The 25,173-nt window shown below is 49.7% G+C and overlaps 1 protein-coding gene across 8 annotated transcripts in view; it reads right to left on the bottom strand.

Annotated features, from left to right (window-relative positions):
• pitpnm2 (phosphatidylinositol transfer protein, membrane-associated 2) overlaps positions 1–25,173 on the bottom strand; it is a 764,809-nt gene that overhangs the window by 252,180 nt on the left and 487,456 nt on the right. For all 8 annotated transcript variants that reach the window (XM_072515369.1, XM_072515519.1, XM_072515564.1 and 5 more), the window contains one exon: positions 1,954–2,168. In XM_072515369.1, coding sequence (XP_072371470.1) covers positions 1,954–2,168 — 215 coding nt within the window. The remainder of the gene's footprint in view (positions 1–1,953; positions 2,169–25,173) is intronic.

The raw sequence follows: 25,173 nt of genomic DNA, 5'->3' as shown, positions 1-25,173 counted from the left end.
GGAAGCGAGACGGAGCTGGAAGGAGTGGTGTAAAATCGGGAAGCGAGACGGAGCTGGAAGCAGTGGTGTAAAATCAGGAAACGAGACGGAGCTGGAAGGAGTGGTGTAAAATCGGGAAGCGAGACGGAGCTGGAAGCAGTGGTGTAAAATCAGGAAACGAGACGGAGCTGGAACAAGTGGTGTAAAATCGGGAAGCGAGACGGAGCTGGAAGGAGTGGTGTAAAATCGGGAAGCGAGACGGAGCTGGAAGCAGTGGTGTAAAATCGGGAAGCGAGACGGAGCTGGAACAAGTGGTGTAAAATCGGGAAGCGAGACGGAGCTGGAAGGAGTGGTGTAAAATCGGGAAGCGAGACGGAGCTGGAACAAGTGGTGTAAAATCGGGAAGCGTGACGGAGCTGGAACAAGTGGTGTAAAATCGGGAAGCGTGACGGAGCTGGAAGCAGTGGTGTAAAATCGGGAAGCGAGACGGAGCTGGAAGGAGTGGTGTAAAATCGGGAAGCGAGACGGAGCTGGAACAAGTGGTGTAAAATCGGGAAGCGAGACGGAGCTGGAAGCAGTGGTGTAAAATCGGGAAGCGAGACGGAGCTGGAAGGAGTGGTGTAAAATCGGGAAGCGAGACGGAGCTGGAAGGAGTGGTGTAAAATCGGGAAGCGAGACGGAGCTGGAAGCAGTGGTGTAAAATCGGGAAGCGAGACGGAGCTGGAAGGAGTGGTGTAAAATCGGGAAGCGAGACGGAGCTGGAAGGAGTGGTGTAAAATCGGGAAGCGAGACGGAGCTGGAAGGAGTGGTGTAAAATCGGGAAGCGAGACGGAGCTGGAACAAGTGGTGTAAAATCGGGAAGCGAGACGGAGCTGGAAGCAGTGGTGTAAAATCAGGAAGCGAGACGGAGCTGGAAGGAGTGGTGTAAAATCGGGAAGCGAGACGGAGCTGGAAGGAGTGGTGTAAAATCGGGAAGCGAGACGGAGCTGGAAGGAGTGGTGTAAAATCGGGAAGCGAGACGGAGCTGGAAGGAGTGGTGTAAAATCGGGAAGCGTGACGGAGCTGGAAGGAGTGGTGTAAAATCGGGAAGCGAGACGGAGCTGGAAGGAGTGGTGTAAAATCAGGAAGCGTGACGGAGCTGGAAGGAGTGGTGTAAAATCGGGAAGCGAGACGGAGCTGGAAGGAGTGGTGTAAAATCGGGAAGCGAGACGGAGCTGGAAGCAGTGGTGTAAAATCGGGAAGCGAGTCGGAGCTGGAAGCAGTGGTGTAAAATCGGGAAGCGAGACGGAGCTGGAAGGAGTGGTGTAAAATCGGGAAGCGAGTCGGAGCTGGAACAAGTGGTGTAAAATCGGGAAGCGAGACGGAGCTGGAAGCAGTGGTGTAAAATCGGGAAGCGAGACGGAGCTGGAAGCAGTGGTGTAAAATCGGGAAGCGAGACGGAGCTGGAAGCAGTGGTGTAAAATCGGGAAGCGAGACGGAGCTGGAAGCAGTGGTGTAAAATCGGGAAGCGAGACGGAGCTGGAAGCTGTGGTGTAAAATCGGGAAGCGTGACGGAGCTGGAACAAGTGGTGTAAAATCGGGAAGCGTGACGGAGCTGGAACAAGTGGTGTAAAATCGGGAAGCGAGACGGAGCTGGAAGCAGTGGTGTAAAATCGGGAAGCGAGACGGAGCTGGAAGCAGTGGTGTAAAATCGGGAAGCGTGACGGAGCTGGAAGCAGTGGTGTAAAATCGGGAAGCGAGACGGAGCTGGAAGCAGTGGTGTAAAATCGGGAAGCGAGACGGAGCTGGAAGCAGTGGTGTAAAATCGGGAAGCGTGACGGAGCTGGAAGCAGTGGTGTAAAATCGGGAAGCGAGTCGGAGCTGGAACATTGGTTTCATTGATGCTTCGTAATAAAAGCTTTTATTTTTTCACACAAAGATTCTCAATGATACATTAATTCAATTTGAACATAACAAACATTTGTGAACATGTACCTTGTTCTGGTATAGGGATAAGCATTCCATGACTCCTCCTCAACACGCAGTGCTGCTTTTGGTAAAATCGATCTGAACCAGCTGGGGATGTGCATACCAATATGGTAAACTTTACGGGTGTACTGCCCAGAACCACCTGGACCATCATTGTAAGGTCTGTTCTCAAGAATTTCCACACCACTCTCTTCTCCACTAGTCTCCTCTTTGCTCTTTTTCTGTAAGACACAAAAAAAAAGAATAAAAGTTCATATGTAACATCTTCCCACACAAATACAAGTGTCAGGCAATGACCATCTCCAGCAGGAGAGGGTCTAACCATGGCCTCATGACATTCAATGGCATCACCATCACTGAATCCCCCAGTCTCAATAACCTGGTGGGTTCCCATTGACCAGAAACTGAACTGGACTAGCCAAAAAATATTGTGGCTACGACTCCCCAAAATCTGTCCACCACCTACAAGGCACAAGTCAGGAGTGTAATAGAATACTCTCCACTTGCCTGGATGAGCCTGCGATACCCCGAGCCTGCGGTACCCCGAGCCTGCGGTGCCCCGAGCCTGCGATACCCCGAGCCTGCGATACCCCGAGCCTGCGATACCCCGAGCCTGCGATACCCCGAGCCTGCAATACCCCGAGACTGCGGTGCCCCGAGCCTGCGATACCCCGAGCCTGCAGTGCCCCGAGCCTGCGATGCCCCGAGCCTGCGATGCCCCGAGCCTGCGATACCACGAGCCTGCAGTGCCCCGAGCCTGCAGTGCCCCGAGCCTGCAGTGCCCCGAGCCTGCAGTGCCCCGAGCCTGCGATGCCCCGAGTCTGCGATGCCCCGAGCCTGCGATGCCCCGAGCCTGCGATACCACGAGCCTGCAGTGCCCCGAGCCTGCAGTGCCCCGAGCCTGCAGTGCCCGAGCCTGCGATGCCCCAAGCCTGTGATGCCCCGAGCCTGCGATGCCCCGAGCCTGCAGTGCCCCGAGCCTGCGATGCCCCGAGCCTGCAGTGCCCGAGCCTGCGATGCCCCGAGCCTGCAGTGCCCCGAGCCTGCGATGCCCCGAGCCTGCGATACTCCGAGCCTGCGATACTCCGAGCCTGCGATACCCCGAGCCTGCGGTGCCCGAGCCTGCGGTGCTCCGAACCTGCGATACTCCGAGCCTGCGATACCCCGAGCCTGCGATACCCCGAGCCTGCGGTGCTCCGAGCCTGCGATACTCCGAGCCTGCGATACCCCGAGCCTGCGGTGCCCCGAGCCTGCGATACCCCGAGCCTGCGATACCCCGAGCCTGCGATACCCCGAGCCTGCGGTGCTCCGAGCCTGCGATAATCCGAGCCTGCGATACCCCGAGCCTGCGGTGCCCCGAGCCTGCGATACCCCGAACCTGCGATACCCCGAGCCTGCGATACCCCGAGCCTGCGGTGCTCCGAGCCTGCGATACTCCGAGCCTGCGATACCCCGGGCCTGTGGTGCCCCGAGCCTGCGATACTCCGAGCCTGCGATGCCCCGAGACTGCGATGCCCCGAGCCTGCGGTGCCCCGAACCTGCGATACTCCGAGCCTGCGATACTCCGAGCCTGCGATGCTCCGAGCCTGCGGTGCTCCGAGCCTGCGATACTCCGAGCCTGCGATGCCCCGAGACTGCGATACCCCGAGCCTGCGGTGCCCCGAGTCTGCGATACCCCGAGCCTGCGGTGCCCCGAGCCTGCGATACCCCGAGCCTGCGATACCCCGAGCCTGCGATACCTCGAGCCTGCGATACCCCGAGCCTGCGGTGCTCCGAGCCTGCGATACTCCGAGCCTGCGATACCCCGGGCCTGCGATACCCCGAGCCTGCGATACCCCGAGCCTGCGGTGCTCCGAACCTGCGATACTCTGAGCCTGCGATACCCCGAGCCTGCGATACCCCGAGCCTGCGATGCCCCGAGCCTGCGGTGCTCCGAGCCTGCGATACTCCGAGCCTGCGATACCCCGAACCTGCGGTGCCCCGAGCCTGCGACACTCCGAGCCTGCGATACCCCGAGCCTGCGATGCCCCGAGCCTGCGGTGCTCCGAGCCTGCGATACTCCGAGCCTGCGATACCCCGGGCCTGCGATACCCCGGGCCTGCGATACCCCGGGCCTGCGATACCCCGAGCCTGCGATACCCCGAGCCTGTGATACCCCGGGCCTGTGGTGCCCCGAGCCTGCGATACCCCAAACCTGCGATACTCCGAGCCTGCGATACCCTGAACCTGCGGTGCCCCGAGCCTGCGATACCCCGAGCCTGTGGTGCCCCGAGCCTGCGATACCCCGAGCCTGCGATACCCCGAGCCTGCGGTGCCCCGAGCCTGCGATACTCCGAGCCTGCGGTGCCCCGAACCTGCGATACTCCGAGCCTGCGATGCCCCGAGCCTGCGATACCCCGAGACTGCGATGCCCCGAGCCTGCGATACCCCGAGCCTGCGATACCCCGAACCTGCGATACTCCGAGCCTGCGATACTCCGAGCCTGCGATGCCCCGAACCTGCGGTGCCCCGAGCCTGCGATACCCCGAGCCTGCGATACCCCGAGCCTGCGATACCCCGAGCCTGCGGTGCCCCGAACCTGCGATACTCCGAGCCTGCGGTGCCCCGAGCCTGCGGTGCCCCGAGCCTGCGGTGCCCCGAACCTGCGATACTCCGAGCCTGCGATACCCCGAGCCTGCGATACCCCGAGCCTGCGGTGCCCCGAGTCTGCGATACCCCGAGCCTGCGGTGCCCCGAGCCTGCGATGCCCCGAGCCTGCGATGCCCCGACAAAATCTATTGGGAATACACAATGGCTGCTACAGTCAGACCCACCCAAAGCCCATTGGAAACACACAATGGCTGCTACAGTCAGACCCACCCAAAGTCCATTGGGAATACACAATGGCTGCTACAGTCAGACCCACCCAAAACCCATTGGGAACGCACAATGGCTGCTACAGTCAGACCCACCCAAAGTCCATTGGGAATACACAATGGCTGCTACAGTCAGACCCACCCAAAACCCATTGGGAACGCACAATGGCTGCTACAGTCAGACCCACCCAAAGCCCATTGGGAATACACAATGGCTGCTACAGTCAGACCCACCCAAAGCCCATTGGGAATACACAATGGCTGCTACAGTCAGACCCACCCAAAGCCCATTGGGAATACACAATGGCTGCTACAGTCAGACCCACCCAAAACCCATTGGAAACACACAATGGCTGCTACAGTCAGACCCACCCAAAGCCCATTGGGAACGCACAATGGCTGCTACAGTCAGACCCACCCAAAGCCCATTGGAAACACACAATGGCTGCTACAGTCAGACCCAGCCAAAACCCACTGGAAACACACAATGGCTGCTACAGTCGGACCCACCCAAAGCCCATTGGAAACACACAATGGCTGCTACAGTGAGACCCACCCAAAACCCATTGGAAACACACAATGGCTGCTAGTCAGACCCACCCAAAGCCCATTGGTAATACACAATGGCTGCTACAGTCAGACCCACCCAAAGCCCATTGGAAACACACAATGATTGCTACAGTCAGTCCCACCCAAAGCCCAGTGGGAATACACAATGGCTGCGACAGTCAGACCCACCCAAAGCCCATTGGGAATACACAATGGCTGCTACAGTCAGACCCACCCAAAGCCCATTGGAAACACACAATGGCTGCTACAGTCAGACCCACCCAAAGCCCATTGGAAACACACAATTGCTGCTACAGTCAGACCCACCCAAACCCCATTGGGAATACACAATGGCTGCTACAGTCAGACCCACCCAAAACCCATTGGGAATACACAATGGCTGCTACAGTCAGACCCACCCAAACCCCATTGGGAATACACAATGGCTGCTACAGTCAGACCCACCCAAAGCCCATTGGGAATGCACAATGGCTGCTACAGTCAGACCCACCCAAAGCCCATTGGAAACACACAATGGCTGAAATGTTTCAAGGCAATGAAGCCCAGCCACTTGAGAGAGATTGCAAATGACTTAGGTGGTGTCAAGAAAGTTTGCAGTGGAGAAAACAGGCTGAGGGCTACCTAATTGTAAAGACCTCAATAAGGTAATGCCTCAACTTTCTCCTTTCCGGAGTAAGGAGCTCCAGCTCCTCCTGATATCTATATTCTTTCAATGTTGATATCAGCCTTTCTGCACTTTCTCTATTGTGCTTATGTCCTAATTAAGCAACTTTGAATTACAATTAACCTGTATTCAGAATTACAAGCTGTCCAATGACAAGGAGATCAACTTCCTCCCATATCCCTTAAGCTATTGGCTCAATTTCGAGTTTCAGGTGATCAATGTCAAAGATTTATTACCATGCGTTCCCAATGTCGGAATGTTTGAATAGTATACTTATCCACATAACAGTGGAAGGCAAGGCCCTTGCCATGGCTTGGTTGACACAAGACCGTTGAAAGTGTCAGGAACTAAATCCTGGATCTATTGAGCAATGGCACTGAATCACTGGCCCAGTAACAATGTTTTACTCGAAGCTGTGATCTGTTCTGATCTTCTCTCTGTAGGCACTGCGGAACCTCCACAGTTTACAGTGACAATTTCCAGTATAAATTTGAATGTAAGATCTTAAAATATAACTATATCTCGTTCATTACCTCCTACCATCTAACCCTGCCTCATCTGAAGACTATAACTGAAGTCTGTACCGACCTCCCCGAACAGGCGCCGGAATGTGGTGACTAGGGGCTTTTCACAGTAACTTCATTGAGGCCTACTTGTGACAATAAGCTATGATTAATTAATATATCCAAAGAACAATATGGGAGATTGATAAGTTTACTAAAAGAATCAAGAGAATTCAGTTAGTGTTTATTGAGAAGTCAGGAACTAAGCCACTGGGTAAATCCATCCATTCTTTCGAGACACACAAGAATATATAACATAAGGACAACCAGAAAATTTGTTCTTTTCATCTCCCAAATCTCAGGACTCATCCAGTTACTGTACCACTAATAATTATTATTTGATTTCTTGTCACATGTACCGAATTTCAGTGAAAAGTATTTTTCTGCGGCCGAGGGAACGTACACAGTACGTACATAGGAGACAAAAAGAATAATCAACAGAGAACATTGACAGCGGTGCATCGACAAACAGTGATTGGTTACAGTGCGGAACAAGGGCCAAACAAAGCAAATACACGAGCAAGAGCAGCATAGGGCGTCGTGAATAGTGTTCTTACAGGGAACAGATCAGTCCGAGGGGGAGTCGTTGAGGAGTCTGGTAGCTGTGGGGAAGAAGCTGTTCCTATGTCTGGATGTGCGGGTCCTCCGACTTCTGTATCTTCTGCCTGATGGAAGGGTCTGGAAGAAGGCAATGCCTGGGTGGGAGGGGTCTCTGATAATGCTGTCTGCTTTCCTGAGACAGCGGGAGGTGTAGACAGAATCAATGTGAGGGTGGTAAGCTTGTGTGAGGCGTTGGGCTGAGTTCACCACACTCTGCAGTTTCTTGTGGTGTTGGACCGAGCAGTTGTCATACCAGGCTGTGATGCAGCCGGATAGGATGATCTCTATGGCACATCTGTAGAATTCCTGCCTGGACAGTGGACAGTGGGTAGAAAAGGGCGTCATTGCAACAGTTCATAAAAATATTGATGCATCATTTTCTAAGTGGCAAATATAAAAAGAGAAGTATTTACAATGGAAAATGTTTGTTGATAGGAGTGGTGTGGTATGTGGTTTAGTCGCTTCATTTCTTCTGGAGATACTATAAGTTGGCCAGCAGCCAGAATGTGCAAGGTTAGCAGGGGAGATCTAGTCTACCGAGCACTATATCTCCAATAAACAAGGTTCAACAATGGATTAGCTTTCCAAAATCTATATTTACCCTGCCCTGTACTGAAATATATCAATAGCATTAGTCCTCACATTTTAATCGTTTGCTTCTCCAGTGAGATGTTTAATTGTCCACCACCGTTCAGAGCTGGATGTGGCAGGAATGCAGAGCTTAGATCTGACCTGTTGATTGTGGAATCGACCTAAAACCATTCAACAATTCAACAGTAGCTCAGACTGAAACTGCAGGCAGATGAAGGACTGATGAACACGGTCTGTAGAGAAACATCAAATACCAGGGGCGCCATTCTCCAAAATGGAGACTAAGTGTTCGCGCCGTCATGAACGCCGTCACGTTTCACGACGGTGCGAACAGGGCCCGGGCACTACCTATTCTGGGGGGCCAGCACGGCGCTGGAGCGGTTCACCCCGCTCCAGCGTCCTTACGCGGCGCCAAATGGGCGCCTTGTCAACCCGTGGATGCGCAGTTGGGCTGCGCCATCCTGCGCATGCGCAGGGAACGTCTTACGTGCGCTGGTCCCTCACCAACATGGCGCCGGTGTTCTGGGGCGTGCGCGGAAGGAGGTAGGCCCGGGGGGGGGGGTGTCCTGCCGATCAGTAGGCCCCGATCGCGGGCCAGACCCCATCGGAGGCCACCCTGGTGAAGGAGCCCCCCTCCCGCCTCCCCCCCCCGCGTTCCCGCCGGCAGCGACCAGGGGTGGACGGCGCCAGCGGGAACCTGTCGTGTCGTAGCGGCCACTCAGCCCATCGGGGCACGAGAATCGCCACTCGCCGGTTCTCCGAGCGGCCCGGTGCGAATTGCGCGGCGCTGGTTTCTGGGGGGGTGGGAGAATCGCGTGGCGCCCCGGCGATTCTCCCACCCGGCGTGGTGGGGGGGGCGGGGGGGAAATCGCGCCCCAGATGGAACATAGAACATTACAGCGCAGTACAGGCCCTTCGGCCCTCGATGTTGCACCAACCTGTGAAACCACTCTAAAGCCCATCTACACTATTCCCTTATCGTCCATATGTCTATCCAATGACCATTTGAATGTCCTTAGTGTTGGCGAGTCCACTCCTGTTGCAGGCAGGGCATTCCACGCCCTTACTACTCTCCGAGTAAAGAACCTACCTCTGACATCTGTCTCCCCTCAATTTAAAGCGATGTCCCCTCGTGCTAGACATCACCATCCAAGGAAAAAGGCTCTCACTGTCCACCCTATCCAATCCTCTGACCATCTTGTATGCCTCAATTAAGTCACCTCGTAACCTTCTTCTCTCTAACGAAAACAGCCTCAAGTCCCTCAGCCTTTCCTCATAAGATCTTCCCTCCATACCAGGCAACATCCTGGTAAATCTCCTCTGCACCCTTTCCAATGCTTCCACATCCTTCCTATAATGCGGCGACCAGAATTGCACGCAATACTCCAAATGCGGCCGCACCAGAGTTTTGTACAGCTGCAACATGACCTCGTGGCTCCGAAACTCAATCCCTCTACCAATAAAAGCTAACACACCGTACGCCTTCTTAACAACCCTCTCAACCTGGGTGGCAACTTTCACGGATCTACACTGCCAAGAATCTTACCATTAGCCCAGTACTCTGTCTTCCTGTTATTCCTTCCAAAATGAATCACCTCACAGTTTTCTGCATTAAACTCTATTTGCACCTCTCAGCCCAGCGCTGCAGCTTATCTATGTCCCTCTGCAACTTGTAACATCCTTCCGCACTGTCTACAACTCCACCATGGATTTTCACAATCCTTCTCCATTTTTTCATCAAAGTGTTCTCTGAAGTAAACACATGGACAGTATTCCCAAGACTGTTACGGTTACCATACAAAACTAATAAATCTTGTCAAATGTGAACCATTTACTTGTATTTTATTACTTTTCAATAATGCAGAGCTTGTTGTAGGAATAAAAAGAAAAAGGATTGTATCTAGACAGCACCTTGAATGGCCACAGTGCATCCAAAAATACTTCAGCTCAACAACTCATTTGACGTGTAGTCACCGTTGTTGTGCAGATAAAGACAGCAGCCGATTTATCCACAGCAGAGGAATGTTCAGTTAATCAGGTTTTGGTTCCGTCATTTCAGCGATTAATCATCACCAGAACACGAGAAGTATAACCTGACCCTTCTTTAAAAGACATCCATGTAAGCTGCCTAACTTCTCATCCAAAATATTCCCTGCTGGACACTGCTGTTCCTTCATTGTGTCACCGCTCACATTACATATCAACATCCTCAAAGCGACTGACAGCTGACTGAAAGGCTTCCACTCCTGTCTACTACACTCTCCTACCTTGCACTCATTTTGTCTGTCCCTAACATATACAAGACCTGTTGGGGAGGCAGTGGTGTAGTGGCATTATCGCTGGACTAGTAATCCAGAAAACCAGAGTCCTGCTCTGGGGACCCAGGTTCAAATTCCACCACGGCAGACGGTGAAATTTAAATTTTTTTAAAATCTGGAATTACTAATCTAAAAGGTGACCATGAAACCATTGTCGATTGCCGTAAAAACCCATCTGGTTTACTAATGCTCTTTAGGGAAGGAAATCTGCCATCCTTACCTGGTCTGGCCTACACGTGACTCCAGGACCACAGCAATGTGGTTGACTCTTAAAATGCCCTCAGAGCTGGGCAATAAATACTGGCGGATGCCCACATCCATAAGACCATAAGACATAGGAGCAGAATTAGGCCACTCGGCCCATCGAGTCTGCTCCGCCATTCAATCATGGCTGATATTTTCTCATCCCCATTCTCCTGCCTCCTCCCCATAACCCCTGATCCTCTTAGTTCCACAGATTCACCACGTCTGGCTGAAGAAATTTGTCCCAATCTCGGTTTCATCTCTGGATGAATAAACATTTTTTTTTACAGAAGGTCCATTTTTTGATAGTTTATATTTGTCCAAATGTTGTTCATTGGGTTGCTCCAAGTGACGGGTCTGCAAGGCGGTTTTACCTCTTCTTCTCCCTATTGCACCGCACAAGGTTAGGGTCCCAGCACTAGCACTGCTCAAGTCATGAGGTTTTCGTGATGTTACAATGTTTTTGCAAATGGCACCAACAGAACACAGCTGACATTATTATAGGGGCATGCAAAGAACTCCAAATGAATATTACAGAAGGATATCTCATTATCTTTTTAGTGCTCGTGTTTAGACAACAAATAGATAGAACATAGAACATAGAACAATACAGCGCAGTACAGGCCCTTCGGCCCACGATGTTGCACCGAAACAAAAGCCATCTAACCTACACTATACCATTATCATCCATATGTTTATCCAGATGTCATGTACGATCAAGGCCACTGCTAGTTGTACAGAACAGATGGTAACATATCTCCTGGATAGACTAATGGCATTAAATTACATGCAATGGGAAACCCAGGGAGCAAGTGCATTTTCATTAAGGGAATGGCAGTTACTTGTGGGCTTCTATGGAGACAAAGCTCACTATACTGCTCAGTAAACAGGAGAGCAAATACTGACATATGTGCTAAAGTACAAAAGATTCATTAATGGATTTATATTGCTCCGTGCAGTGACCAAAGCTTTTACTCACCTCAGGAAACGCAATGTGGCCACAAGCTGGACAAAAGCAAGGCAATTTGTCACACAATTTTACAAAAACCAAACTATCTGCTGTTAAAATATTGAATCAATGAAGTGCAGCATATTTTTGTTTTATTGTTTAGCTTGGTAGTAGAAACATCTTAACACAAGCGCATGGCAACATGGATGCAGTCTCGCACTCAGATTGTCACAAACTAAGTTTCCAGCCTTCATTTTACCGGGAGTTTAATCTTCTGTAAATAAAAAGGGGGCATGAACATTAAGTTGAAGTATAAACGATTATAACCAGTGACATGGATGTGAAACACACACTGAATTGATTGTTGCTGTTCCACTGTTGCAGCAGAGGAACCTGTGACTAAAATAACACACGCGGAATGTGATACAAAGACCTTGGGTGGGATTCTCTCAGCCCGGGGCCGGGCCGGAGAATCCCCGCGACCGGCGTGAATCACGCCACGCCGCCCCGACGGCGGCACGCAATTCTCCGCAGAGTGGAGAATTGGCGCGGGCGTGGTTGTCGCGGCGCCGGTCGGTGGCCGCTCTACACGGCACCCCCACCGATTCTCGGCCCGGGATACGCCAAGCGCCCGTCGTAAAAAACCCGAGTCCCGCCGGTGGCGTCCACACCTGCTCTCAGCCGGCGGGAACTCGGCGTGGAAGGGTCCGGGGGCGGCCTGTGTGGGGGGGGGGGGGAGGGGGGGGGGGGGTCCAACCTCGTGGGGGGTGGGGGCCTCCGATGTGGCCTGGCCTGTGATCGGGGCTCTCCAATCGGCGGGCTGGCCTCTCCTTTCTTCCGCGCCAGCCCCTGTAGCCCTGCGCCATGTTGCGTCAGGGGCCGGCGCGGAGAAGGGAGCCACTGCTCATGCGCGCGTTGGCGCCGGTGCCACTGCGCATGTGCGGACCCCGCGGACCCAGTTTACGGCAGGATCAGCAGCTAGAGTGGCGTGGGTCGCTCCAGTGGCGTGCTGGCCCCCTGTAGGGGCCAGAATTGCTGATCCTGACGCCGTGATGACGTCGTCGAGAAAAACGACGGCGTTTCCAAGGGCGTCAACACTTAGCCTCAGGATCACAGAATCCCGCCCCTTAGATTTAATTTGAAAATATCACCAGTGGGAAATGTCACCAATGGGAAAGTACTATTTTTAGAGATCTATTCTTGGAGGATGAGGAAAGGTGACTGCGCATCATTAGCCCGAGATGTTTCCTCCACAGATGCTGCCTGAGCTGCTGATTCCTGTTTTCAATTCCCAGATCGGCAGTATTTTGCTTTTGCTTTATTCACAATTCCTAAAGGGTTTGAGGGGGGAAGATGCTGAGAGGCTGTATCCCCGAGCTTGGCAACATGGAGTCTGGACTAGGGGCAGGGATAAGGGTTCAGCCATTAGGCCTGACACGAGGAGAAATTTCTTCAGTTAGAGAATTGTGAACAATATTATCTTTCAGCTGCACAGACATCTAAGCAAAAATAAAACACTTAAATCTACGGTGCACTACAAAAATAATTAGACGGTAAATTGGTTGTGAATTTTTGGAATCCTTTAACCCAAAGAGCTGTGGACACTCGGTCACTGAATATGTTGAAGACAGAAACCAATAAACTTTGGACACAAGGAGCAACAAGAGACATGGGGAGAGAGTGGGAAAATGGAGTTGAGATTAAGGATGCATGGAACTGATATAGAAGGTCAATATTCCTTGTGGTTTAGAAGGATATGAGGGACCTCACTGCATCATTTAAAATTCTTAAGGGGATTGACAGGTTGGATGTAGGAAGGATCCTTTACCTACCTGGGGCTCTATAGGGGGGTCACAGTGTCAGACAAGCGGTCTACTATTTAGGACTCAGTTGAAGTGAAATATCCAAGTGCTCTGAACCTTTGGAATTTCCCATCGCAGAGAGCTGTGGATGGTCAGAGGTCGACAGATTTTTACACATTAAAAGAATTAATGAATGTGAGGATCGGAGGAGTGGAGGACAACCTTGATCTTATTGAATGACAGAACATTCAGTGATATTGAATGACAGAAAGACCAATTGGCCAACTTCTGTTCTTATTTAGCTCCTTACGTCACAAAACATTTACATTTGATAAAACATAATTAAAATGACTTAGTTCCAAACAAATATACTTCTTTTAAAATTAACTTATGGGATGTGGACGTCGCCGGTTAGGCCCAGCATTTGTTGCCCATCCCTAGTTGCCCTTCAGAAGGTGGCGGTGAGCTGCCTTCTTGAACCACTGCCCTGAGGTGTAGGTACACCAACAGTGCTGTTAGAGAGAGAATTCCAGCATTTTGCCCCAGCGACAGTGAAGGAACGGCCGATATATTTCCAAGTCAGGATGGTGAGTGACTTGGAGGGGAACCTCCAGGTGGTGGGGTTCCCAGGTATCTGCTGCTCTTGTCCTTCTAGATGGTAGTGGTCGCGAGTTTGGAAGGTGCTGCTGAAGGAAATGTGGTGAGTTCCTGTAGTGTACCTTGTAGATGGTACACACGGCTGCCAAATCAAGCGGCTGCTTTTCCAGGATGGTGTTGAGCTTCGAGTGTTGTTGGAGCTGCACTCATTCAGGCCAGTGGAGAATATTCCACTAAACTCCTATCCTGTGCCTTGTAGATAGTGGGCAGGTTTTGGGGGGTCAGTTGGTGAGTTACTCACCGTATGATTCCTAGCCTTTGACATGCCCTGGTAGCCACAGTATTAAATGGCTAGTCCAGTTCCATTTCTGATCAATGGTAACCCCCCAGGATGTTGATTGTGGGGGATTCAGCAATGGTAATGCCATTGAATGTCAAGGGGCGGTGGTTAGATCCTCTCTTGTAAGAGATGGTTATTGCCTGGCACTTGTGTGGCACGAATGTAACTTGCCACTTGTCAGTCCAAGCCTGGATATTGCCCAGGTCTTGCTGCATTCGGAGATGGACTGCTACCGTCTTGCTCCTGACATCAGTGAGGAATAGGAAGCACTTTAAAGTTTTTAAAACTATTTACTTCAACTCCATCAATTCCTAAGTTGTAACGAAGTGGTTTGGAATTCTGAAATAAAAATAGAAAATAGTACAAATGCCCAGCAGCTCCGGCAGTATCTGTGTCGAGTGAAGCAAAGTTAACATGTCAGGTTGATGGCCATCTGTGAGAATGTTTAAGTTTTAATTCTCTGTTCACCTCACCGCAGACAATGGGCAGAATCTTCCAGTGTGCCTGCGGTGGGAAGTTTGGCAGGTAGTGAACTTACAATTGGGATTGGATTTGTTTATTGTCACGTGTACCGAGGTACAGTGAAAAGTATTGTTCTGTGAGCAGCTCAAACAGATCATTAAGTACATGAAAAAAAAACATAATAGGGCAACACAAGGTTCACAATGTAAATACATAGACACCGGCATCGGGTGAAGCATACAGGAGTGTAGTGTTAATGAGGTCAGTCCATAAGAGGGTCGTTTAGGAGTCTGGTAACAGGGGAGAAAAACTGTTTTTGAATCTGTTCGTGCATGGGGGGAGGCTAAAATTCAGTTCCTGATGGCAGGATGAACTTTAGCAATCAAGTTCTTGGGACTTCAAAAGGCAGGATAAAGGCAGGTTGAGCTTTCTAACGAACAATGTTGGGAAGCCTTTTGCATGAATTAGCATACTCATTAAAAGGCCACCCTGCCGGAACTAAGCTTTTCCTTCAAATTAAGCACCACGCCAGTCAGAAATTAGAATGCTCATATTTACAACTGCATATATGTGGCTTGCACTTGGCGAACTTGACTTCTTCCAAAACTTTGAAGTAGGCACTGTTTTGGCCTTCCTGGGAACCACTCACAAATGCCAGCCTCTTAACTGACATCAGGTATCAGGATGCCAAACTATGCTTCTCGGCTTTCAAGGCTGTGGACTTAGCCCCTTACTATACCCTCTATACACACACGACTGTATGGCAAAGTTTGGCTCCAACTCCATCTCTGAGTTAGCTGATGATGCAGGTGTGATGCCTGTTCTTGTCAGCCTGGGTCCAGTAGGTCTCCTTTGTGGATACAATGAATTAGATTCAATTTGAATTGGTTCTTGGAGCAAGAAAGGAGATGGATTAGCGCCGCACACTGTCCACTCGGTGCATGCGCTTTGTAACTCTTTAGAAGGAATAACATTTTGAAAAAACACACAAAGACTGGGCATGGGAAGCAAGCCCAGCAGGAAAGGGTTGATGGCTGGAGCAGAGACTGGAGATAGGACGAAAGTTAATGGTCAATGTATGGGAGGCCGTTTGGAGAAGGAAGACAGACTGTCCAGAACGGGGAGAAAGGCAGGGTGGGAAAGTGAGAGTGCAAGGACGTGAGATGGAGGGAAGGACCTAGCTTCTTGGGTCTGGACGTCCTGTGGTTGGGTGAGGGAGGGTGTTTCCGGGCAGAGATGGTGGCATACAGAAGGTCCTAGAGGGCTGGGTTGGTGCAGTCTATGGTGATGCCCTGGGGTTTGAACAGCCTACTGGGCAACAGATGGAACAGTCAGAGAGAGCAGGGAGGGGAGAGTGGGGGGTCATGGAAACGGACAAACAGGTGGCTCTGATTATGGGTATCAGGGTCAAGTGGGTATGAGGACGCTAACAGAGGTAGGCTGAGAGAGGAGAGAAGGCATGTGGAGGGTGATGGTTATACGTACAAGGCTAAAGTGGGGAGTTATGGTTACATTGTGTGGGTCAAGGACGATGGGGAGAGAAATTGGTGGTAGACATGGAAAGAGAGAGTGTCGAATGTGACATACTACATAGATAATAGAAGATAGGAGCAGGAGGAGGCCTTTTGGCCCTTCGAGCCTGCTCCGCCATTCATCACGATCATGGCTGATCATCGAACTTAATAGCCTAATCCTGCTTTCTCCCCATAGCCTTTGATCCCATTCTCCCCAAGTCGCCCCAAGTGCTATATCCAGCCGCCTCTTGAATATATTCAAAGTTTTAGCATCAACTACTTCCTGTAATGAATTCCACAGGCTCACCACTCTTTGGGTGAAGAAATGTCTCCTTATCTCTGTCCGAAATGGTTTACCCTGAATCCTCAGACTGTGACCCCTGGTTCTGGACACACCCATCATTGGTAACATCTTCCCTGCATCTACCCTGTCCAGTCCTGTTAGAATTTTATACGTCTCCATGAGATCCCCCCTCATTCTTCTGAACTCCAGCGAGAACAATCCCAATCGATTCAATCTCTCCTCATATGACAGTCCCGCCATCCCTGGAATCAGTCTGGTAAACCTTTGCTGCACTCCCTCGAGAGCAAGAACATCCTTCCTCAGAGAAGGAGACCAAAACTGCACACAATACTCCAGGTGTGGCCTCACCAAGGCCCTGTACAATTGCAGCAACACATCCCTGCGTCTGTAGTTGAATCCTCTCGCAATGAAGGCCAACAAAAAGAGTGGCAGAGCTATAGTGATAGGGGATTCAATTGTAAGGGGAATAGACAGGCGTTTCTGCGGACGCAAACGAGAATCCAGGTTGGTATGTTGCCTCCCTGGTGCAAGGGTCAAGGATGTCTCGGAGCGGCTGCAGGGCATTCTGGAGGGGGAGGGTGAACAGCCAGCTGTCGTGGTGCATATAGGCACCAACGATATAGGTAAAAAACGGGATGAGGTCCTACAAGCTGAATTTAGGGAGTTAGGAGTTAAACTAAAAAGTAGGACCTCAAAGGTAGTAATCTCAGGATTGCTACCAGTGCCACGTGATAGTCAGAGTAGGACTGACAGGATAGCTAGGATGAATACGTGGCTTGAGAGATGGTGCAAGAGGGAGGGTTTCAAATTCCTGGGACATTGGGACCGGTTCTGGGGGAGGTGGGACCTGAACAAATCGGACGGTCTGCATCTGGGTGGGACCGGAACCAATAGTCTCGGGGGTGTGTTTGCTAGTGCAGTTGGGGAGGGTTTAAACTAATGTGGCAGGGGGATGGGAACCGATGTAGGAAGTCAGTGGGGACGGGACCAAAAGCCAGGAAGGGAGAATGTGTAAAGCATGACCAGAGAAAGCAGGGCAGAGAGCAAGGAAAGTCTACATTAAACTGCATTTATTTCAATGCCAGGGGCCTGACGGGCAAAGCGGATGAACTCAGGGCATGGATGGGCACATGGGACTGGGATATTATAGCTATGACTGAAACATGGCTAAGGGAGGGGCAGGACTGGCAGCTCAATGTGCCGGGGTACAGATGCTATAGAAAGGATAGAACAGGAGGTTAAGAGAGGAGGGGGAGTGGCGTTTTTGATTAGGGAGAACATCACGGCAGTACTTAGAGGGGATATATCCGAGGGTTCGCCCATTGAGTCTATATGGGGGGAACTGAAAAATAAGAAGGGAGAGATCACCTTGATAGGACTGTACTACAGGCCCCCAAATAGTCAGCGGGAAATTGAGGAGCAAATATGTAAGGAGATTACAGATAGCTGCAAGAATAATAGGGTGGTAATAGTAGGGGACTTTAACTTTCCCAACATTGACTGGGACAGCCATAGCATTAGGGGCTTGGATGGAGGGAAATTTGTTGAGTGTATTCAGGAGGAATTCCTCATTCAGTATGTGGATGGACCGACTAGAGAGGGGGCAAAGCTTGACCTCGTCTTGGGAAATAAGGAAGGGCAAGTGACAGAAGTGTTAGTGAGGGATCACTTTGGGACAAGTGACCATAACTCCATTAGTTTTAAGATAGCTATGGAGAATGATAGGTCTGACCCAAGAGTTAAAATTCTTAATTGGGGCAAGGCCAATTTTGATGGTATCAGACAGGAACTTTCAGAGGTAGATTGGGGGAGACTGTTGGCAGGCAAAGGGACGGCTGGTAAATGGGAGGCTTTTAAAAATGTGTTAACCAGGGTTCAGGGTAAGTACATTCCCTTTAAAGTGAAGGGCAAGGCTGGCAGAAGTAGGGAACCCTGGATGACGCGAGATATTGAGACTCTGGTCAAAAAGAAGGAGGCATATGACGTACATAAACAACTGGGATCAAGTGGATCCCTTGAAGAGTATAGAGATTGTCGAAATAGAGTTAAGAGGGAAATCAGGAGGGCAAAAAGGGGACATGAAATTGCTTTGGCAAATAATGCAAAGGAGAATCCAAAGAGCTTCTACAGATACATAAAGGGAAAAAGTGTAACTAGGGACAGAGTAGGGCCTCTTAAGGATCAACAAGGACATCTATGTGCAGAGCCACAAGAGTTGGGTGAGATCCTGAATGAATATTTCTCATCGGTATTCACGGTGGAAAAAGGCATGGATGTTAGGAAACTAAGGGAAATAAATAGTGATGTCTTGAGAAGTGTGCATATTACAAAGGAGGAGGTGCTGGAAGTCTTAAAGCGCATCAAGGTAGATAAATCCCCGGGACCTGATGAAATGTATCCCAGGATGTTGTGGGGGGCTAGGGAGGAAATTGCGGGTCCCCTAACAGAGATATTTGAATCATCGGCAGCCACAGGTGAGGTGCCTGAAGATTGGAGAGTGGCGAATGTTGTGCCCTTGTTTAAGAAGGGCAGCAGAGAAAAGCCTGGGAACTACAGACCGGTGAGCCTAACGTCTGTAGTAGGTAAGTTGCTAGAAGGTATTCTGAGAGACAGGATCTACAAGCATTTAGAGAGGCAAGGACTGATTCGGGGCAGTCAGCATGGCTTTGTGAGTGGAAAATCATGTCTCACAAATTTGATTGAGTTTTTTGAGGGGGTGACCAAGAAGGTAGATGAGGGCAGTGCAGTAGACGTTGTCTACATGGACTTTAGCAAAGCCTTTGACAAGGTACCGCATGGTAGGTTGTTGCAGAAGGTTAAAGCTCACGGGATCCAGGGTGAGGTTGCCAATTGGATTCAAAATTGGCTGGACGACAGAAGACTACATTCTCAAATACTACAATTCTCTACAACTGTGGTTGTAGAGGGTTGTTTTTCAAACTGGAGGCCTGTGACCAGTGGTGTGCCTCAGGGATCGGTGCTGGGTCCACTGTTATTTGTGATTTATATTAATGATTTGGATGAGAATTTAGGAGGCATGGTTAGTAAGTTTGCAGATGACACCAAGATTGGTGGCACAGTGGATAGTGAAGAAGGTTATCTAGGATTGCAACGTGATCTTGATCAATTAGGCCAGTGGGCCGACGAATGGCAGATGGAGTTTAATTTAGATAAATGTGAGGTGATGCATTTTGGCAGATCGAATCAGGCCAGGACCTACTCAGTTAATGGTATGGCGTTGGGGAGAGTTATAGAACAAAGAGATCTAGGAGTACAGGTTCATAGCTCCTTGAAGGTGGAGTCGCAGGTGGACAGGGTGGTGAAGAAGGCATTCGGCATGCTTGGTTTCATTGGTCAGAACATTGAATACAGGAGTTGGAACGTCTTGTTGAAGTTGTACAAGACATTGGTACGGCCACACTTGGTGCAGTTCTGGTCACCCTATTATAGAAAGGATATTATTAAACTAGAAAGATTTACTAGGATGTTACCGGGACTTGATGGTTCGAGTTATAAGGAGAGGCTGGATAGACAGGGACTTTTTTCCCTGGAGCGTAGGAGGCTTAGGGGTGATCTTATAGAGGTCTATAAAATAATGAGGGGCATAGATAAGGTAGATAGTCAACATCTTTTCCCAAAGGTAGGGGAGTCTAAAACTAGAGGGCATAGGTTTAAGGTGAGAGGGGAGAGATTCAGAAGGGCCCAGAGGGGCAATTTCTTCACTCAGAGGACAGTGAGTGTCTGGAATGTGCTGCCAGAGGTAGTAGTAGAGGCGGGTACAATTGTGTCTTTTAAAAAGCATTTAGATAGTTACATGGGTAAGATGGGTATAGAGGGTTATGGGCCAAGTGCGGGCAACTGGGACTAGCTTAATGGTAAAAACTGGGCGGCATGGACTGGTTGGGCCGAAGGGCCTGTTTCCATGCTGTAAACTTCTATGATTCTATGATACCATTAACCTTCTTTACCGCCTGCTGCACCTGCATGCTTACCTTCAGCGACTGGTGCACAAGGACACCCAGGTCCCGCTGCACACTCCCTTCTCCCAATTTACAACCATTCAGGTAGTAATCTGCCTTCCTGTATTTGCTTCCAAAGTGAATAACCTCACACTTATCCAAATTATACTGCATCTGCCATTGGTTTGCCCACTCGCCCAACCTGTCCAGATCATGCTGTAGGATCCCTGCATCCTCGTCACAATTCACCCTCCCACCTAACTTGGTATCATCTACAAATTTTGAGATGTTACATTTTATTCCCTCATCCAAATCATTAATATATATTGTGAATAGTTGGGGTCCCAGCACCGATCCCTGTGGCACACCACTGGTTACTGCCTGCCCATTTGAAAAGGACCCATTTATCCCTACTCTTTGTTTCCTCTCTGCCAACCAGTTTTCTATCCACTTCAATACATTTCCCCCAATCCCATGCGCTTTAATTTTGCACAATAATCTCTTATGCGGACTTCGTCAAACGCCTTCTGAAAGTCCAAATGTACCACATCGACTGGCTCCCCCTTGTCGACTGTACTGGTTATCTCTTTAAAGAATTCCAACAGATTTGTCAAGCATAATTTTCCCTTCATAAATCCATGCTGACTCTGACTGATCCTGCCACTGCTTTCTAAATGTTCCGCTATAAAGTCCTTGATAATGGATTCAAGCATTTTCCCCACTACCGATGTTAGGCTTACTGGTCTATAATTCCCTGCTTTCTCTCTACCTCCCTTTTTGAATATCGGAGTGACGTGAGCTACCCTCCAATCTGCAGGGACAGTTCCAGAGTCTATAGAAACCCGGAAGATGACCACCAATGCATCCACTATTTCCAGAGCCACCTTATTAAGCACTCTGGGATGCAGATTCTCAGGCCCCGGGGATTTATCCGCCTTCAATCCCATCAATTTTCCCAGCACCATCTCTCTACTAATGTTGATCTCCCTCAGTTCTTCCCTCTCACTAAACCTTTCATTCTCCAGCATTTCTGGTATCTGATTTGTGAAGACCAAAGTATGTATTCAATTGCTCAGCCATTTCTTTGCCCCTCATTATGCATTCCCCTGTTTCAATCTGTAGGGGGCCTATATTTCTCTTTACCAATCTCTTTCTCTTCACATATCTATAGAAACTCTTAGTGTCAGTCTTTATGTCCCTGCAAGCTTCCTTTCGTACTGTTGTGCCTGGAAGAGCACTCTGCAAGATCTCCCCCTATTACGAGCAGGTGGCAATGATACATGACTACATCCTGCCGAGGTTAGATTTCATGTTGTTTGCATGTTGCCATGTGTACAGACTTTGTGAGTGTGTAGATAAAACCACAAATCTACTTATATGTGCCCAAGGTTACAGGAGAATGTAGTGTTGTGCAGGGTGTAATGCGCACATTTAACGCTGTATATCAGCACAGCTTTACACTTTCAAAGAATCAAACACCAGCAGGGCAGAAGTTAAGAAGCACAATTTAATTCAGCCATCATAAATCAAGGTACATTAAAGCAAGGTATAATGCGTATTACCTAAAAGGAGTTAGGGCCTGCCAGTCAGCAGATAGTAAAGGATCTGCCTCAGCAGCTAATTCTGCCTGGAATCTGTCAGCTATGCTATTGTCACGGTCTGACTGCCACGATGTACCCTGGCAATGACCTATGTGTACGTCTCCACGACATCCTGGCTCTCGTCATCACGTTTTCTTCACTATCCGAGGACACATCTGAGTCCCCTCCATGGCCCTCATTCAAGACATTCTCCCTTTGGAGCACGAGGTCGTGCAGGATGCAGCAGACGATTATCCGCGACACAGAGTGTGAGTATTGGAAAGCTCCACCTGGGCGGTCCAAATATCTGAACTTCATCTTTCGGAGATCTGTCATCTGCTCAGTCGGGGGTCTGGTGGAAGCATATGCAATACTGTAGCTCTATTCAGCGACACTGTACGGACAGTGGACTGTTGTGATCAGCCCGGTCTCCTGGGGTATCGTTTGTCCCCAAGGACCCAGCCCTACAATTCCCAACATTCTTCACAAAGCTGTGACACCTGGCAGTGGGTCAAAATGTAGGCACCGCGAGAGCTCTCTGTGAGCCCAGCACAAGTGTGCAGGATTTGTCTTCTGTGCTGCATTTTCAAACAGTGGAAACCTTTTCTATTGATGAATGTGACTGGCTGTTTCCAGGGAGCTCTCAAGGCCACATGTGTGCGGTCAATAACCTCTGGCATTGCCTTTTGCTCACCTGTAGATAGGTGCACTGCCTGCGATATACCCGTGGTTGGGCCAATGCTCTTGTCCATTTTTGCCAGCTTCCTGACCTTCTCAAGGCCCCGCTGCCTCTTGCTCCTGAGGCCATTGCTCCTGCTGGCCCTGTGTCAACCTGTGCCCTGTGTCAACCTGTGCCAGTCCTCCTCCCTCCACATCTGGGTGAGAGCCAGTAGAAAGACAGGGTTGCCTTGAACCTGCATCATCTAGACTTCATGGATCGATTGACTAATTGCAATAATCAATCTAACAAGAATATTCCTTTCAGGTTTACCTCCACCTCAGTGCTTCCAATCCCAGTGAATGACTTCCATCTTTACATGGCATCCCCACTGCACCCTTTCTAGGTGAAAGACATACGAGAAGAACCGAGATGAGTATTTCTCCTGATCATACCTGACTGTGCATGGAGACATTGCTCTTTGACTAAAATGATGAGAGCCATGAGCGAGAACCCTCCCTCTGACTCTATTCAGCTCGTCTCCATTAGCCTCAATTCAGCTCGAGACCATTGCTTTGGCAGCATTGAAAACCTAACCATTGAGCTCTTGGCAGCCAAGACCATTCACCCAGGAGTATGGAGGTTTGGATTTGTTTGGGAGGTTTTCTCCCACTGTCCACTAGCCATTCTCTTGGAGGAATCTGCCTCCCTCTCTTCATCCCAACCTCAGGAACTAGCAGATGGCAAATCGCACAGATTGAAAGGCAGCTCCACACCTTGCTGGCACCTCCATGTTATAAGATGCACGAGTCTGGAACAAACCTACTGCCGTGTGAGCTTCACCCGAGAGAATAGATCACAGCTGATTTAGTTCCCTTTATTAAGATTCAGCACCCTAGTCTCAGAATCATAGAACATAGAACAATACAGCGCAGTACAGGCCCTTCGGCCCACGATGTTGCACCGAAACAAAAGCCATCTAACCTACACTATACCATTATCATCCATATGTTTATCCAATAAACTTTTAAATGCCCTCAATGTTGGCGAGTTCACTACTGTAGCAGGTAGGGCATTCCACGGCCTCACTACTCTTTGCGTAAAGAACCTACCTCTGACCTCTGTCCTATATCTATTACCCCTCAGTTTAAAGTTATGTCCCCTCGTGCCAGCCATTTCCATCCGCGGGAGAAGGCTCTCACTGTCCACCCTATCCAACCCCCTAATCATTTTGTATGCCTCTATTAAGTCTCCTCTTAACCTTCTTCTCTCCAACAAAAACAACCTCAAGTCCATCAACTCTCATGTTATGGTCGCTCATCCCCAAGGGGTCTAACAGCCAGATTGGCAATGATTCCCTTCTCATTACACAGTACCCAGTCTAAGATGGCCTGCTCTCTAGTTGGTTCCTCCACACCTTAGTCAAGAAAATCATCCTGTATACACTCCAGGAATTCCTCCTCTACGGCATTGTGGCTAATTTGATTTGCCCAATCACTGTGAAGATTAAAATCACCCATGATCACCGATATTCCTTTATTCCATGCATCTCTACTTTCTTGTTTAATGCCATTCCCAACCTCACCACTGCAGTTTGGGGGTCTAAATATGACACCCACTAATGTTTTTTGCCCCTTGGTATTTCTTAACTCTATCCATACAGATTCCACATTGTCAGAGCTAATATCCCTTCTCACTACTGTGTTAATTTCCTCTTTAACCAGCAGTGCCACGCCTCCACCTTTTCTTTTATGCCTGTCCTTCCTAAATACTGAGAACCCTGGGACATTCAGTTCCCATCCCTGGTCCCCCTGCAGCCATGTCTCCGTAATCCCAATTGTATCAGACCCATTTATATCTATCTGCGCGATTAGTTCATCCACTTTTGCGAATGCTCCGTGCATTAAGGCACAGAGCCTTTATGTTTTTCACTGCTCGGCTCGCTCCCAATATTTTTCTCTATTGACCGGTTTGAATTTTGCCCTTGGTTTCTCCACCTATCACTTTTCTACCGTTTGCTTGTCCTTGTTCCCTCTTTCTCTGACTTCTTGCATATATTCCCATCCCCCTGGCATATTAGTTTAAACCCTCCCGAACTGCTGTAGCAAATAGCCCCCCTAGGACATCAGTTCCAGTCCTGCTCAGGTGTTGCCCATCCAGTTTGTACAGGTCCCACCTCCCCCAGAACCGGTCCCAATGCCCCACGAATCTGAAACCCTCCCCCTGACACTATCTCTTCAGACACGTATTCTTCCTATATATCCTGTCATTTCTACTCAGACTAGCACGTGACACCGGTAGTAATCCTGAGATCACTACCTTTCCTTCCTAGCTCCCTGTATTCTGCTTTTAGGACCTCATCCCTTTTTTTTACCTATGTCGTTTGTACCGATGTGTACCACGACCACTGGCTGTTCGCATGGTTCTCAAATAAAAGCAAAATGCTGAGGATGCTGGAAATCTGAAATAAAAGAGAAATTGCTGGATATCTTCAGCAGGTCTGGCACGAGAAACCGAGTTAACATTTTGAATCCCTGTGACACTTCTACAGAATTGAAGAGGGACAAAAATGTGATGACTTATATAGTTGGAGAGGAGGGTGGGGCAGAATGGAAGGTCAGGGCTAAGGTGAGATTGACAAAGATGTCATGAACATA

This window comes from Scyliorhinus torazame, chromosome 1, assembly GCF_047496885.1.
Source record: "Scyliorhinus torazame isolate Kashiwa2021f chromosome 1, sScyTor2.1, whole genome shotgun sequence".
Classification (NCBI taxonomy): domain Eukaryota; kingdom Metazoa; phylum Chordata; class Chondrichthyes; order Carcharhiniformes; family Scyliorhinidae; genus Scyliorhinus; species Scyliorhinus torazame.
This window is presented reverse-complemented; position numbering and strand designations above follow the sequence as displayed.